Consider the following 15530-nt stretch of genomic DNA (forward strand, 5'->3'; position numbering starts at 1 on the left):
TATTAGCCAAGCCAGTCTGAAATTTCCCACTGCCCCCATATGGGACAGCTGGCTCTTGGGATCCAGGATCCCATCAAGGTCCACATTTTTGTGACAAAGAGGTGACAGCTCTTTGGACTTTTTTAATGGGTGATCTGTACTTGGGGACTTCAGGAAAAAAAGGAAACTTCGACACCCAGGCACTTCCCTGGTGGTCCGGTTTTGTTGAGAAAACCGGTCCCCTGGGCCACTTTCTGGCTCTGTCCAGTGCTTCCTTGTGAGGTCAGTGAGTTTGTTCCTCTTAACCCCTGACTTTCCTAGAACTGGAAAGGCTCCGTGAGATTCAGTTACATATCTGTGTCCCAAAATACCTACTTGGCGGTCAAGGCTGTGCACTTCCCAATGCCGCTGCTGATGAGGCACATGAAGTCTGGTTGTTCCCCAGCATGACATTTTTTAAAATCCTGGTAGAATACACATAACAAAGTTTACCATCTTAACCATTTGTAAGTGTACAGTTCAGTAGAGTTAAGTAACATTCACTTTGTACAACAGAAACACTTCATGAAAACTGAAACTCACTGCCCGTTAAGGCCCCCACCGTGCCTCCTTCCCCGACCCCTAGCAACCACCTTTCTACTCTCTGTTTCTATGGATCCGACCCCTCTCCGTGACTTAACCAAGTGGAATCATACAGTATTTGTCTTTTTGTGATGGGTCTGTTTCACTTAGCACAATATCCTCAGGGTTCATCTTTATTGTACCTCTTATAGAATCTCCTTTCTATTTAAGGCTAAATAATATTCCACCATGTATATAAGCCACATTCATTTACCCATTCATTCTTTACCCATTCATCCATCCGTCGCCATTTGGGTTGCTTCCACCTTTTGGCTGTTGTGAATATGCTGCTCTGATGTATCTGTACACATGTCTCTTTGCATCTCTGCTTTCAGTTCTTTGGGGTATATACACAGAAGCACTGGATCACCCCAAATAATATTTTTACTTAAAACTTGCCTTACTCTAAAAATAATATGTACTCCTCATAGAAGTTTGTGGAAAATCCAGAAGAACATAAGAAAATAGTGCTTTGAAAAAAAAATTCAACATAACTTTAAAAGCAGCAATATTTTAAATAACTCTCTTTTTTCCTTCTTCTAAATTAATCCAAGCACATTGTAGGAAGTTCAGAAAATATTGACAACTACAAAAGAAAACCATCCAGGAGAATTCTGCAATTGATACCATCATCATTAACATTTAATATATTTTTCTCATAGCTCTATCTCCCTCTTTTTCACCATATGTGTTTCTATATATATTTTCCGTTTTTTGAAATACAAAATTGGGATCATGTCTTATAGATAGTCTAATTTCCTTATCTTTGCAACGTGATATTATATAGACTTTTTCTAAACGTAAAAGTACTATTTTTTTTTAAAATTTCTCTTTGAATGGTTGGAACAAGGATGTTAATTTTCTGTTTTATGCTTATGCCAAATTTTTAAGTTTATTTTATTATTATTCAGCAAAACCCAAGAAGCCTCTAGCTGCCCCCTACCCCCAACCCTTAGTACTCTCCTCCCCTCCCACACTAACCTTGGGGGAACCTTCGCCCCACAAGGGACACCTTTGTGTCCACCTCTGACTTCCCTGGTAGTTTAGACGGTAAAGAATCTGCCTGCAGTGCAGGAGACCTGGGTTTGATCCCTGGCTTGGGAAGATTTCCTGGAGAAGGGCATGGCAACCCACTCCAGTATTCTTGCCTGGAGAATCCCATGGACAGAGGAGCCTGGCGGGCTCCATGGAGCCGCAGAGTCAGACAGGGCTGAGCAGCTGTTACCGTCGCCTCTCTGACAGGGTGGAAGAGCCGTGGGTGGGCAGAGCCGGGGTGCTCACGCTGCTGGAAGTCTGTGCCCAGGCCTCAGGCAACATCACCGGAATAAGGTAAGTCCAGGAAGGAGGCCCCTCAGGTTCTTTCATCTTTCCATGACCACTGGGATCACCCCTTATGTAGCCATTGGTCTCTTGTCCTCTGGTGTCATAGCTGGGTCCCTAGTGGGTTCTCTGGGTCCCCAAGATGGCAGGAGCTCCTGGGACGTATGAGAGGGGCTACACATATTTGTTGGGCTTCCCAGATGGCTCAGCGGTAAAGAATCTGCCTGCCAATGCAGGAGACTTGGTTTCAATCCCTGGGTTGAGAAGATTCCCCTGGAGAAGGAAATGGCAACCCACTGGAGTGTTCTTGCCTGAAGAATCCCATAGACAGAGGAGATTAATGGGCTACAGTCATGGGATCACAAGACTCAGACACAACTAAACACCGCCACACATACTTGCTGGGACTTGTGCAGTATTTAGGCAGCAGTGCTGGAGAGAGGAAGGCAACCCTAGATCCAAGACAATGGGCTGTCAGGTCCCAGATGGACACTGCCGGGAGTCCGTGCTGGTTGTCTGGAAGTGGCCCCTGGTGACAGCAACGCACACCATGGCCCTGTGACCAGAGGCACCAGAATCCCATGGATTAGCCAAGAGCAAAGGCTTTGGTGTTCCATTGACCTGTGTCTGGATCCCCACTGGGTCTGGGAGCTGTCAGCTGAGTGGCCCAGTCCCAGCACAGCCTACAGGGGAAGCTCCTGTGGACCTCACACTGACCACCCCCCCTTCCCTCCTCAGCATCTCTGAGACCCAGCAACAGCTCTGTATCCAGCTGGAATTTCCCCATCAGGAGAACCCAGAAGCCGTGGCCCTCAGGTAGGACCTAGTACCTGGGACCCCAAGAAAGAGGTTGAATGGTGATGGGGAGGGAGAGGAGGGACAATGCCGCTTCTTACCAATATTTCTCATAGCCCTACTCAGAATTCTTTGATGCCTAAAGCCTCTCCGTGGCCTATGAGACCTGGCCTGACCTGCCTCTCCACACTGTCCATCCCCACCCCAAACCCTGGTCTCAGCTCTAGCCATCCCCGCTAGCTTTCAGTCCTCAAACACCACCTTTCTCCCTTTGATCTCAAGGCCTTTGCACAGGCTGTTCCCCCCACTCAGCATGCTCTCTCCTCTCTTTCCTTCTTCATCCTTCTTCACCTGGCTAACTCAATTCCTCAGGTTTCAGCTTGAATGCCATCATCTCAGGGAGGTCCCTGCAACCACCCAGACTTAGTCAAGTCCTCCCTTTATCCACTCTCATAGACGCCTGGGCTCACAGCTCCTCTGATCCATATAGCACATTTATGGAAACTAAAAAGTCACCTCTCTGGGGTGAGTGCAGCCCTGCATGTGTACACTGTGAGGCATAGACCATGCCTGGATCTCAGCCCCGACCCACTTCCTTGGTTGGACCCCCCTCGTGCAGTGACCAACCTGCACAGCCGTGCCAGGCCCCCATATGGACCGCTCCTTCACAGGACTTCCCATGGCCGACCGGCAAACTGTGGGACCTTATTTGATTAGCGTTTATTTACCACCTTCAGACACACTCCTTGCAGGCAGGGACTGAGTCCTCAATACTGACCCAGGTGTTTACAGACGGCTGCTTCCCTCTCCACCTCCAGGCTGGCTCACTGTGACCTGGGAACCCACCAAAACCTCCTCACCAGGAAGCTGATGGAGACATGTGCCCGGCTGCGGCAGCTCAGGTCAGTACCCTGAAACACTGAGGCCCTGAGTTCTCTGGTCGACCCCAGTGCCTGCTTTAAGCCATAGGTGAGAGGTTGGCCAGGGCGGGATGGGGATGAACAGAGCCTGGGGCCATGCTAAGCCCGGCATTCTTGCTTCTCTCATTGGGCCTGTGCGGGAGAGCCCTAGGGTGGCATAGGGGAGTCCTGCCCCATTGGGAGCTCCTTGGTGGGGCCTTTCCCCCTCTCTTGGCCTCCCCATCCCTATGTTGATCCCTGAAGTGTGTTCAGCCTGAAATCCTCTGGAATATGCTTGGACCTTTTCAGCTTGTCCCAGGTGAACCTCTGCGATGCCAGCTCTCGGCTGCTGCAAAGCCTCCTGTCCCTCTCTGAGCTGAAGAACTTCCGGTATGTGGACAAGACTTTCACTCAGGAACACCTCTTTCATCCTCCACCCCCACACTTCCTGTTCCCTCCAACCCTGGGCTCAAAGGAGCTCCTTGTCCCCCTCCCATGGCCTGGGACTCCACACAGTCCTGGAGATGATGCTCGGGTGCATGGTCATCAACATGGCCACGTGGCGAGGAGCAGTGCCTTGTCGGTGCTCTTTCTTTTTCTTTTCTTTATTATTTCAAAGTAATTGCAAACTCATAGAAAATTTGCAAGAAGACTGAGAAGAAGCCCCGGAGGCCCTTTTCCAAACTTCGCCTTCCGCGTCTTTATTTTCTCACGTTTGCTCTTTTCTTCCTTCCTCCTCACCCCTCCCCTCTCTCCGCCCCGCCCCCACTTTCTTTTTCTGAACCATTTGAAAGTAAGTTGCATAATCATGCCTATTGACCCCTGATATTTCAGTGAATTTCCTAAGAACAAGAACATTCTCTCCCCTAATCCAGTAAAAGTATGAAATTCAGGCAATTTAACATTGATACCCTACTGTTACCTAAACTGCAGTTCATATTCCAGTTTTGCCAATTTGTCCCAGTCATGTTTATTGCTTTTTTTTTTTTTTTTTCCAGTCCCAGATTCCATCCAGGATCACACACTGTGTCATCTCTTTTTAGTCTCCTCCAATTTGGAATGTGTCCTCAGCCCTTTTTTGTGTTTCATGATACTGTCATGACATTTCTACGCCAGTTATTAATGTTTTGTATCAGAACGCCCTTGTGCTTGGGTTTCTCTGCTGTTTCCTCCGGCTTCGGTTCCTGCCTCCGGGGCAGGAATATCACAGAGATGCTGCTGTGTTCTTCTCAGGAACACATCACGTGTGCCACATTGGGAAGCACATGATGTCTGCTTGTCTCCTTACCCGTGATGTTAACTGTGATCGCCTGGTTAAGGCGGGGTGTCTGCCAGGTTTCTTCGCTCACAAAGCTACTGTTTTCCCCTTTGTAATTAACCAGTTATCTGGTAGGAAGACACTTGAAGACAATGTAAATATCCGGTTCTCCCTCAAACTTGCACTCACAAATTTTGTCAACCATTGATCATTCCTGCCTGAATCAAATATCAGTATAATGGTTGCAAAATGGAGCTTTTCTAACTGTCAGTTCTCTTTTAAACCAACTGCATCAGGGGAAATTCTCCTTTTGGTGGCACTATACCTTTAAACACCCTCTCTAGTACTTGCTATGCTTTTTTGTTGTTTAAATAAAGATGCAGGGCTTGTGGGAAGTGAGGGTAATTAGCTAGATTTTACACGCGATGCCTGATTATGGCAGACATTGTGAAGTTGCTACCTGAATGACTGGTTTAAAGAACTATTCAACTCGTCTATGTTCCTGCCTCCAACCTGTATCTTGACTTAATGATTGCCTGATGGGAGAGGTTTATGAAGGGAAGGTGAATCCCCTCCCACTGCCCCAGGAACCACTCCCCACACCTACCTCCCTGCCTTCTGCCACTACCATCAGAGCTCCCAGACCCAGAGCTCCTCTCTGACCTGCTGCCTTTTGACCTCCACCAGGCTGACCTCCAGCTGTGTGAGCTCCAAGGGGCTAGCCCTCCTGACATCTGGTCTAAGCCATTGTCACCTTCTGGAGGAGCTAGAGTGAGTCACGGGTTGGAAGGGTCTGGGAACCCAGCTGAGGGACGGGGTGGAGAGGACAGTTGGGCCTTTGCTAAAGTGGGTGGTGGGACTTCAGACTATTACTTTTTTCCCTGATGAAGGCCAGCAACTCTGAGTGTGGTTTAGGGAAGGCTGAGCGCTGCATTCTTGGTCCCGACTTTATCAGTCACTCAGAGTGACCTTGAACAAGTAACTGTGCCTCTTTAGACTTGGACTAGACTTAGACTAGAGTAGACCTACAGCCTCATCTGTAAACTGGGGCTCATCACCTTTCTCTGTCTAGAGTGGTATTGGGTACAGAGAGAGCTTAGAGGCAGAAGGTATCATTGAATGTGTGTGTGTACGTGTCCCTTGGGGCCAGGAATGCCCCCATGGAGCCTGGATAGGAAGCGTGGTCTGGGACCTTCAGACCCAGAGCTAGTCTCCTAGGGGTGACTCAGAGGGTGTGGAGGTGCTGATGAGACAGCTCAGCTTCAGGGGCTGGGCAGGCTTTTCTAACCCTTATCTCATGCTTGGTCCCCTCCAGCTTGTCTAACAATCAACTTGGAGACGAGGGCACCAAGGTGTTGTTGGGGGCCCTTGAGGGCAAGTGCAGGCTGAAGAGACTTGAGTAAGTGGTCGTGGTTAATGGGGGTGGGGGCGGGGTGTTGGGAGCATGCCTCAAAACTGTTGTATCTCTTATGAACACGACTGTCACTGTCCTTGATGGACCCAGGTGAGCTGAACGCCCTCCCTTTTTACTTCCTTACCTGGCTCTTGAGTGTTAACTAAAATACTTGCTCATAAGAAACAGAACACTCACTCAAAGCAACCCAACCCAGAACTATATTAACTCATATCATGGAAAATGACAAGGCAACTGACTTCAGGCTTGGCTGGATCCAGGTTCTGTATTTGATCCTCTTTTTCTTTCTTTCTCTGTCTCCCCTACTTGACTTCATCCTCAGGCAGCGTTCCTCATCTGTAAAACGGAGATGATTGTGTATCACATCATCTCTACATGGCCCTTGGTATGTGCTCGATACGTGGTCGCTCTGCTTACCAATCAGTAGTCTGGGTCCAGTGTGATTCAGAGCATAGAAATGCTGCCTGGATGATCTTAATCATTTGTACAGAGAAACAGCATTTGAATTTCCCAGTGCAGTTTTGTTTGTACAGTTATTTTTTAAATACTACGTGGCTGTCTTGGAGATCACTGGTCATTGCCGAGCACTCGGGGTCCATGTTGGGGACCCAAGCCCACTATGCTAAGTCCTCCTGTGGCCTCCTCTCCTCCAGCCTCAGCCACCTGCCACTGGGCGGCTCCACCCTGGCTGTGCTCACTCAAGGACTAGGCCACATGACACTCCTGCAGAGCCTCCGGTGAGTGACCCCACGGGAGTGAGTGGGGGGCATGCTGCCCAGCTTTGCTGGGACCACCCGTCCAGGGAAGCCCTGGGGCACCTTCCTGAGAAACTCCATGGCTCCCGTCCTCGGGACATTCCTGTGCCCTCCCAGGTCCGTGTCACAGCCTTTCACTACCCAGGTGGCTCAATGAGTAAAGAACCCGCCTGCAATTCAGGAGACGTGGGTTCGGTCCCTGGGTTGGGAAGTTCCCCTGGAGGAGGAAATGGCAACCCACTCCAGTACACTCACCTGGAGAATCCCATGGACAGAGGAGCCTGGCGGGTAACAGCCCATGGGGTTGCAAAGAGTTGGGCATGACTGAGCGGCTGAGCACACACACATCAGCCTCTTCCTAGAGAATGGCCAGAAGGGGCTGGGCCAAAGCCCTAGGACAGCCCTCCATGTGCACAAATTCATCCTGTGTTCTTGTTCTTGTTTCTGATTCATGATGTGGGTGGCCTAGATTCAGCATTTGAAGCTCCCAAGGGATGCCCATTCTGGGGGCCACTGACCCCACTTTGACTTGTGACAGTCTAGTCTCAGAGCTGATGACCTTGATAATCTACCCTGTGCCCCTGGCCACTTTGATAAACAAATAGCCCATGTTCTTTTCGTGTAGTCTTTCAAAACAGGAAATATCGTGACTCTAAACAAACCCAAGACAGGGTGGAGCACGTAGGATATGAGCTCAGAGAGTTTGGGGGACCAGGTCATTTCACCCTAAATTAATTCACCTAAAGGAGGCTCCCTAGAAATTTGCAAAACAAAAGACAGCAAAACAACCCTCAGACTAATACTTGGTGTCAGCTGTTTCGTTTGGTTCCCCACTGTCCCTCCCACCCCCACCTACCCTCCCCCACCCCTGACCCCCATCCCCTGCTACTCAACAGAGGCAGGGTGTGGTCAAGTGCAGAAAAGACCATAAATTGAATGCGTTTAAGGAAAAGCCCACTATTTGTATAGATTAGAGCAGGGTGAGTTGTAAGAGACACATGATATTGACATTCAGGCCAAGATCCCCGACTCGGGTATTGAGGCGAAGCCTGGCCAAACCAAAAAATGAGGCTACTGTTCCAGGCCAACGGCTCTGGGCTTCCATTTCCACCTTGCCTGTGAGTCCCTGGGAGTCTTTGGCCCATTACAGCTCCTCCCTGGGCCTCTGATTTGTCATCTGGATATTGGGTACAGTCTGCCCACCTTGCCCATTCCCATCCCCTGAAAGTTTTGTGACTGGTGTATGAGTTCCTGGATGTGTAAAGGCTTTGCGAACTGTAACATGCTTAGCACAGCACTTGCAAGTGCCTTTACTCCTGACTGAGGCCTCTTGGCCCTGCTTCTCCAGTTTGAGCAGGAGCAACATCAATGACGTCGGCTGCTGCCACCTTTCGAAGGCTCTCAGAGCTGCCACCAGCTTGGAGGAGCTGAGGTGAGTTACCTGTCCCTCCCCCGGACCCAAGACAACTTTGGCAGGGGAAGGTGACAAAAGTAAGGGGCTCCTTGAGGACACTCTCCACTTCTTAGTCTTGTTGCCTTCACCCACTTCTATACTGCATAACCCCAGACCCAGGATCTTGGGAGACCCAAAGATAGGATATAGGATATTGATTGCAGCGAGAAGGATTTAGGTCAGACACCAGGGGGATCATCCTAAACAGAAGACAAGAGTTTGGAATCCTCATCCAACATAGGGTGAGGGGACTTACCAGTGTGGCTTGAGGCCCTTCTCTAGACTCCAGCCTCCTCTTCTGGGATGGAGATGAGATGGGTGGCGAGCTGACACTTCCGGTTCTCCTGCTGTTCTCTCCCCAAGCTTGAGCCACAACCAGATCGGAAACACCGGTGCCCAGGACTTAGCTGCTGTCCTGCCGGGGCTCCCTGAGCTCAGGAAGATAGAGTGAGTGGCCGGCCCTCCAGACAGCGGCCCTTGGCAACCACGCTATGGTCTGGGGAGACTGTGGCTTCCTCCCCTAACCCTGGTGTTCAGGCAGTGGGGCTGGTTACCTCCTGGCACTACTGATTCAGGGACCTTGAGCCAGCCCAGCCCCTGCTCCTCTCTGGGTCTCTCTGCCTCATCAGTGGGTGGTGGGGGTACTGTGGGTGCTGTGGGTGGTGGGGGGCCCAGCGGATGTGGTGGGGTGAGGGATAAGGGAGTCAAGAGTCTGACATCTGCCCCTCTTCAGCCTCTCAGCAAATGGCATCGGCCCAGCAGGCGGAGCACGGTTGGCAGAATCTCTCACCCTTTGCAGGCACCTCGAGGAGCTGATGTGAGTGTCTGCCCGGGTGGGTTGCCCTCTGCCCTCTGTATCCTTGTGGCCCACCTGGCGCTTGGGTCCGCAACTAGGCACAGGGCAGGGGTCTGGAGAGGGGCCAGCCTGGTGCTCAATTTCATCCCCTCTTTTTCCAGGCTTGGCAGCAATGCCCTGGGAGACTGCACAGCCCTGGGTCTGGCCAAGGGGCTGCCCCGGCACCTGAGGGTCCTGCAGTGAGTGGCCCCTGTCTGTGGTGTGTGCAGGGTTAGCGGGAAGCTCCCCCCACCCCCGCCAGGAGCACTAGGGGATCAAGGCCCCATCGCTGAACGGCCCTGCCGTAGGAGAAACTGGGATGTGTCCTGGGGCTAGCTGCCCTACCTCTGAGACCAGGAAATCAGGGGACCCAGCCTAATCCAGACTCAGCCACCAGCATTTGGCCAAGCCCCTGCCCTTTCTGCGTCTCGGTTTCCTCGTCTGTAAAAGAACAAGGATCCCAGCTTGGTGTGCCCTGTGAGCCAGTCTCCGAGGGTAAAGGAGGAAGTGCCAGCAAAGGGCTATGCAGGAGCTAAGCGCCCCGCAGCATGGCCTCGGCACTTTGCAGTTTATGTCCAGGGTCTCATCTGAGCCCTGTGAGACCGCGATTTCTACCGGCTCCATTTTCCAGGCAAGGGAACTAAAGCCAGGAGAAGTATGGAAAGCTTACCCTATTACCCTATTCATACATGGAGGAGCCAGGCCTTGAACTTGGGATCTCAGATCCCAAAGCCAGGGCCCCTTGATACCCACCCATGTCCTGTGTTGGGGGAGGGGGGTTGGGGTGGCAGTTACCCAGAGAGAGTCTAAGGTCTGGCAGTGCAGCCTGAGACAGGCTGAGGCTGGGGGGATCTAGCCCCTCCCAATCCCCATACCTGCCCCTCCAGGCTGCCCTCACCCCTTCCCTTTCCCCAGCCTGCCATCCAGCCATCTGAGCCCAGAGGGGGTGCTGAGTCTGGGCCAGGCCCTGGATGGATGCCCACACGTGGAAGAGATCAGGTGAGTAGGCGCCCTGGAACCTGGGCAGAGGGACAGGCCGGGGAGGGTCTGGGGCTTCCTCTCACGGCTGTCTCCCCTGCCCTGCAGCTTGTCAGAGAACAGCCTGGCCGGAGGGGTCCCACATTTCCATCAGGGGTTCCCAGTGCTCCGGAAGCTTGAGTAAGTAGCCTGCTCTGACCAGCTGGGGTGCTGTGGCAGGCAGCCCTTCTTTGGCTGAGCTTGACACCTGGGAAGGCTTTTGAAGTGACAGAGACCTCAGGTATAGGGGGAGCCTGGGACAAAAAAGGGGGGGCACTTTCTTAAGACTCCCAGCATGTTCCAGCCCCTAGCCACTCTGCTCCCTCCTGCTCTGATTGCAGGCTGGGGCACCCCTGACTCAGACACCTCCATCCCATCCCCTTCTTCTCTCCAGCCTGGTGTCGTGTGAGATTGACAACCAGACTGCCAAGCCCCTCGCCGCCAGCTTCGTGCTCTGTCTGGCCCTGGAAGAAATCACGTGAGTGCTTGGGGGGCTAGCCCGGAGCTGGGAAGAGCAGCCACCGGGGGGCCTGGTTCCTTCCTCCCTGGAGACCTTCCCGTCTTACATGGGGAAGGTCATTCTTGCTCAAACCTCCTCTCGAAGAAGCTTTAACACTTGAGCTGCAAGTGTTGTTGGTCTAAGCCGACAAAGGTCCCCAACCTTTTTGGCTCCAGGGACCAATTTTCTGGAAGACAAGTTTTCCATGGACTGTGGGGGTTGGCAGGGGATGGTTTCAGGATGATTCAAGCACATTACATGTATTGTACACTTTATTTGTATTATGATATCAGCTCCACCTCATGTCATCAGGCATTAGATCCCAGAGGCTGGGGACCCCTGCTCTAAGCCATTCAGCCTCTTCCCCTGTTTCCCGAGCTAAGGAGGGTGGGAGGGAAGGTGGACCAGATGGAGATGAGCTAGATGGTCAGGACCGTTCCCCCTGACTCTCCCTTTGGGAGGCATCTGGATGGACCACCCCACCTGGTTGATGGAGTCTTGATTTTCAAACCACCTGTTGGTAGTGAAGAGTGACTGAAACCAGCAGCCCCCTGACCTTCCCCCTGACTGTGTCCACCTCTCCCTTGGCAATCAGAGGTGCTTGGACCTTGGGGCCTGGCAGTATTGCTTCAGAGATAAACTAGACTGCCAGGGCCAACCTGGACCCCTGAGCATGGCAGAAGAAAATGCGATTTCCTTAAGTAAGATTTTAGGCTTGCATCCTGAAGATTTTAATTCTTCTCATTACTTTATACAACAAAGAGAAAGTCTCAGATCAGTGCTAACTCACCCAACACGGGTGATTGCCCCTTTTAGCCAGCAGGGGGCAGACCATGGGGTCAGCACTTCCGGAAGGACCCAGGTTCCAGTTAGGAGTGAATGCCATTGTTTGCCCTGTTGCTATCCTTGTAACTACTTTCCGTTTAGGGTCCCCAACACAGGCTTCTCATTCATAGTAGTGATAGATGTTTCTGAAGATGAATTTCTTAAAGTGAATAAAAGAGGGGATAGAAGACTGATTTAAAGAAAAAAGTGAAACAAATAATAATACAGGTGGTGCATGGATGTGGCAAAGTCAGGACGGAGGCAGGTGCATGGTGGAAGCTTAGATCCCGATGTTTCCGCAGTCATGTGTCCTGAACTCTCAGGACAGCCAGCTCCTAAGCTGTCTGGGTTCCTGTGGGATGACCAGCTCGGGAATGGGGTTGGGGGAGTAGGGAGGAGCCCTCTGTGCCTGGTACAGTCTTCAGGGAGGGCACACAGGTCCCCATCAGGCACCTCTGTGGTGCCTGCACAGCACCCCCTAGCCCTCCCCATTGCCACCTTGTCTCCCCCTTACGGCTCTTCTGCTGCTGACTTTCGGACCCCTCCCTACCCTGCAGGCTGTCCTGGAATCTGCTCGGGGATGAGGCAGCTGCTGAGCTGGCCCGGGTCCTGCCGCAGATGGGCCGGCTGAAGAGAATGGAGTATGATGGGCACATATAGGGAAGCCAGAAAGGAGTGGGAGGACCAAAGGGGACCCTGTGTCCTGGGGAAAGCCAGGAGGCCACTGGGTCAGGCCCCTGCCTCCAGGAAGCCCTCCTGGACTTCCCCACTTTGTCCATTAGCTCTCCTGTGTCCCAGTCTTCAGCCTTCCCACTGGACTGTTGAATGTTGAGTTCTCTAAGCAGATGTGTGGGGAGCCTGTGTCCCCCAGCCTTGCCCCGGGGAAGAGACATAGAGAAGGCCCCTAGGCCATCCCCTCCCCATCTCATGTCAATCTCTTTCCCTTTGTTGTCCATCCGGAAGCCTGGAGACAAATCGGATCACAGCTTATGGAGCCTGGCTCCTGGCTGAAGGGCTGGCACAGGGATCTGGCATCCAAGTCATTCGGTAACAGGGCTTGTCGGGGCAGGGCTGGTGGGGGTGGGGTGAGCACACCAGCCCTTCAGTGTAAGAGGACTTCCTGTAGGAGGAGGCAGGACCTGGATTGGGGGTTATCAAAGGAGACTTGGACCCACTCATCAGGGATTTGGCAGCAAGCAGACCTGGATCAAACCCCAGCTCTGTCATTTACCAACTGCAATTTTACATCAATAACTCAACCTCTTTGAGTCTCAGTTTCCTCATTTGTAAAATGGCAGTAGTGATAGTATCTACTTCAGAGAGCTGCTCTGCAGACTAAATGATCAGATTAAGCCCCGAGCACAATGCCAGGCACATAGTAAGCACATAACATGGTAGCCGTAATCAGGGCCAGTTGTATAGGTTGTGTACTGCACAGCATCTAAGGGACACCATTCACATAGTAGAAGTATTACATTCCTAGTGGTAGTGAAGTGTCTTTCTCTATAAAATTCAATATATTACTACAGTTTCAGACAATGGAAGTGGTGTCATAAAGAAGGGGAGCTTTTTTCTCATTTATACAACGTGTCATATGAGCACGGCTCTGGGGAAGAGGCTAGCTTCTGGGGAAGAAAGTGGAGGGGACTTCTCTGGTAATCCCGTAGTTACAGCTCCATGCTTCCACTTCAGGGGGCCCAGGTTCAATCCCTGGTCCAGGAACTAAGATTCTGCATGCTGCAAAGTGCAGCAAAAAAAAAAAGGAGTGGAAGAAGTTAGGGTGAGCGTGGGGGATACCATCTCCCGAAGGCAGCCATGCTGGCCTTCCACCTGCTCTTGCCTGCCACCTAACTCTGACAGCAGCTCTTCCCCTTTGGAGCCTCGGTTTCCCCATCTGTAGGTAGGACAGAGGGCAGAGAGAAGAGGGTAAGTGAGCAGCGCCCAGTGCTAAGTGTCTGTCTCTGTGTCCGGCAGCCTCTGGAATAACCGCATTCCCCCAGACATGGCCCAGCATCTGCAGAACCAGGAGCCCAGGCTGGACTTTGCTTTCTTTGACAACCAGCCACAGGTCATCCCTCGGGGTACCTGATGGTGCCCTCAAGTCCCTTTGAATCCAGCCGAGTGATGCCAGTTTTCATCCACGAGGATAGAGGGCTCATGAAAAAAGCTGGCTGTCCCTGGATCAAGAGGGAGAAACATGCTTTTCCTGCAACAGTCTTCAGGGAGGACATTTTTGGTGACAAAGAGCGGAGTATGACTACCCTACATCCCTTGGGACATGCATGACCAGTCAGGAACATGAAGCAAAATGAGCGTGTCATGGTGTGGTGTGTGATGTGGAAGGTCACACGTGGCGACATTCCATGTGACATTGCATGATACCTGAAATGTGGCCTGTGGGTCGATGGCATGGGTCCCGGCACTACATGTGATGGGTAGTGCATATATGAGACGTGACAAATGTCCAGGTCTTGTGCCATGTGACTGGCCATATTCCCTCAGGCTGGTCCAAGATCTAATTTATTACTTTTTAAGACTAAATCTGTATTTATAAATTGCATTTCCAGAGCAGCTAAACCAGGGAATGTCTTCTGCCCAGAATGGGCTGGGGAGACTGTCCAAGCACTGACAAGCCAGGGATTTAGCCATGAGGCTTCTGAATGAGTGTCTTCCTGCCTCAAGTCTCAGTTTTCTCATCTATAAACTGGATCACCCCCTTTCCCTTAATTTCCAAGGACTTTGGGCCCAGCTCCAGGTCGTGCCAGCATGACCTTGGACAGGCCCAGTCTGTGTGGTGTAAGGGATGAAGCTAGGCCTAAGGGTGCAGGGAGTGGGGACTGTCAAGACAGTCAGGAAAGACTGCTGGATCCAGCCACTACCTCAGCGCAATCTGCACAAGCGCCCAGGGGCTGCCGGCTACACCGCATCCGCATTACTTCCAAGAGCGGCCAAGGGTGGTCCTGCTGCACTGTAAGCCTAGTTTGACCAATAAATGTGGATGATCTTCCAGCCTCTAGTCTCTAGTCTGATGTGTTCTACCACCTAGCCAAAGTCAGAAATGGTTCACACCCCACCCTGGGGCCTGGAAAGCAGCCAGAACACAGAGAAACACGCTGAGATGAGCCCAGGAGTCAGGAGACGCGGGGTCAGGTCCAGACCCTGTCATGGTCATGTGATCACAGGTAAGTCACCTCCTCTCTCCAGAGCTTACCTGTCGTGTCCGACTCTTTACGACCCCATGGACTGTAGCCTGCCAGATTCCTCTGTCCCTGGAATTCTCCAGGCAAGAATCCTGGAGTGGGTTGCCATTTCCTCTCCAGCGGATCTTCCCAACCCAGAGATCGAACCCTGGTCTCCTACATTGCAGGCCAATTCTTTACCATCTGAGCTACCAGGGAAGCCCGAGCTTACTTGTACCATAAGGCTATTGTTAAACTCCTAGTGTTAAAAACAGTCTTTGTTTGGCTTGCGATATATCTACACCCTTCTCTGATTTGTCGATATTTTAAATTGGGGACTTATACCCCCGATTTACCTTTCAGTTTCTCTTAGGTGCTAGTCCAGCATTCCTACTAGAGTAATCCGCTGGGGACATCTGAGTGTGTCCTTTAGATGTGGTGCACGTCCCTTAGTTGTCACCATGCCCAGCACTCCCCTCCCTCTTGCTGCTTGCCTGGACCTGGTAAGAGCCTAGGAACTCCTGGCTAAAAGGTTTCCACAGGCAGGTGGTACATTAAGAATATGGCGTTGGAAGTCAGATGGGCATGGAAAGGAATGTGACTTGACCCCTTGCCACCAGCCCTCAAGGCCAGGAACTGATCCTTTATGTGTGAGTAACACCCCTGGCCTCCCAGGACTTT

At 51.7% G+C, this 15530-nt stretch overlaps 1 protein-coding gene across 5 annotated transcripts in view; it reads left to right on the forward strand.

Annotated features, from left to right (window-relative positions):
• NLRC5 (NLR family CARD domain containing 5) overlaps window positions 1-14682 on the forward strand; it is a 92167-nt gene extending 77485 nt beyond the window's left edge. For all 5 annotated transcript variants that reach the window (XM_055554387.1, XM_055554390.1, XM_055554386.1 and 2 more), the window contains 17 exons: window positions 1843-1929; window positions 2659-2736; window positions 3534-3617; window positions 3924-4004; window positions 5560-5643; window positions 6188-6271; window positions 6940-7023; window positions 8390-8473; window positions 8858-8941; window positions 9228-9311; window positions 9452-9529; window positions 10245-10328; window positions 10416-10487; window positions 10741-10824; window positions 12228-12311; window positions 12634-12717; window positions 13645-14682. In XM_055554387.1, the coding sequence (XP_055410362.1) occupies window positions 1843-1929; window positions 2659-2736; window positions 3534-3617; window positions 3924-4004; window positions 5560-5643; window positions 6188-6271; window positions 6940-7023; window positions 8390-8473; window positions 8858-8941; window positions 9228-9311; window positions 9452-9529; window positions 10245-10328; window positions 10416-10487; window positions 10741-10824; window positions 12228-12311; window positions 12634-12717; window positions 13645-13759 (1435 nt within the window). In that variant the 3' untranslated portion in view covers window positions 13760-14682. The remainder of the gene's footprint in view (window positions 1-1842; window positions 1930-2658; window positions 2737-3533; window positions 3618-3923; window positions 4005-5559; window positions 5644-6187; window positions 6272-6939; window positions 7024-8389; window positions 8474-8857; window positions 8942-9227; window positions 9312-9451; window positions 9530-10244; window positions 10329-10415; window positions 10488-10740; window positions 10825-12227; window positions 12312-12633; window positions 12718-13644) is intronic.
• The last annotated feature ends 848 nt before the right edge of the window (window positions 14683-15530 follow it).

Source organism: Bubalus kerabau, chromosome 17 (assembly GCF_029407905.1).
Source record: "Bubalus kerabau isolate K-KA32 ecotype Philippines breed swamp buffalo chromosome 17, PCC_UOA_SB_1v2, whole genome shotgun sequence".
NCBI lineage: Eukaryota > Metazoa > Chordata > Mammalia > Artiodactyla > Bovidae > Bubalus > Bubalus kerabau.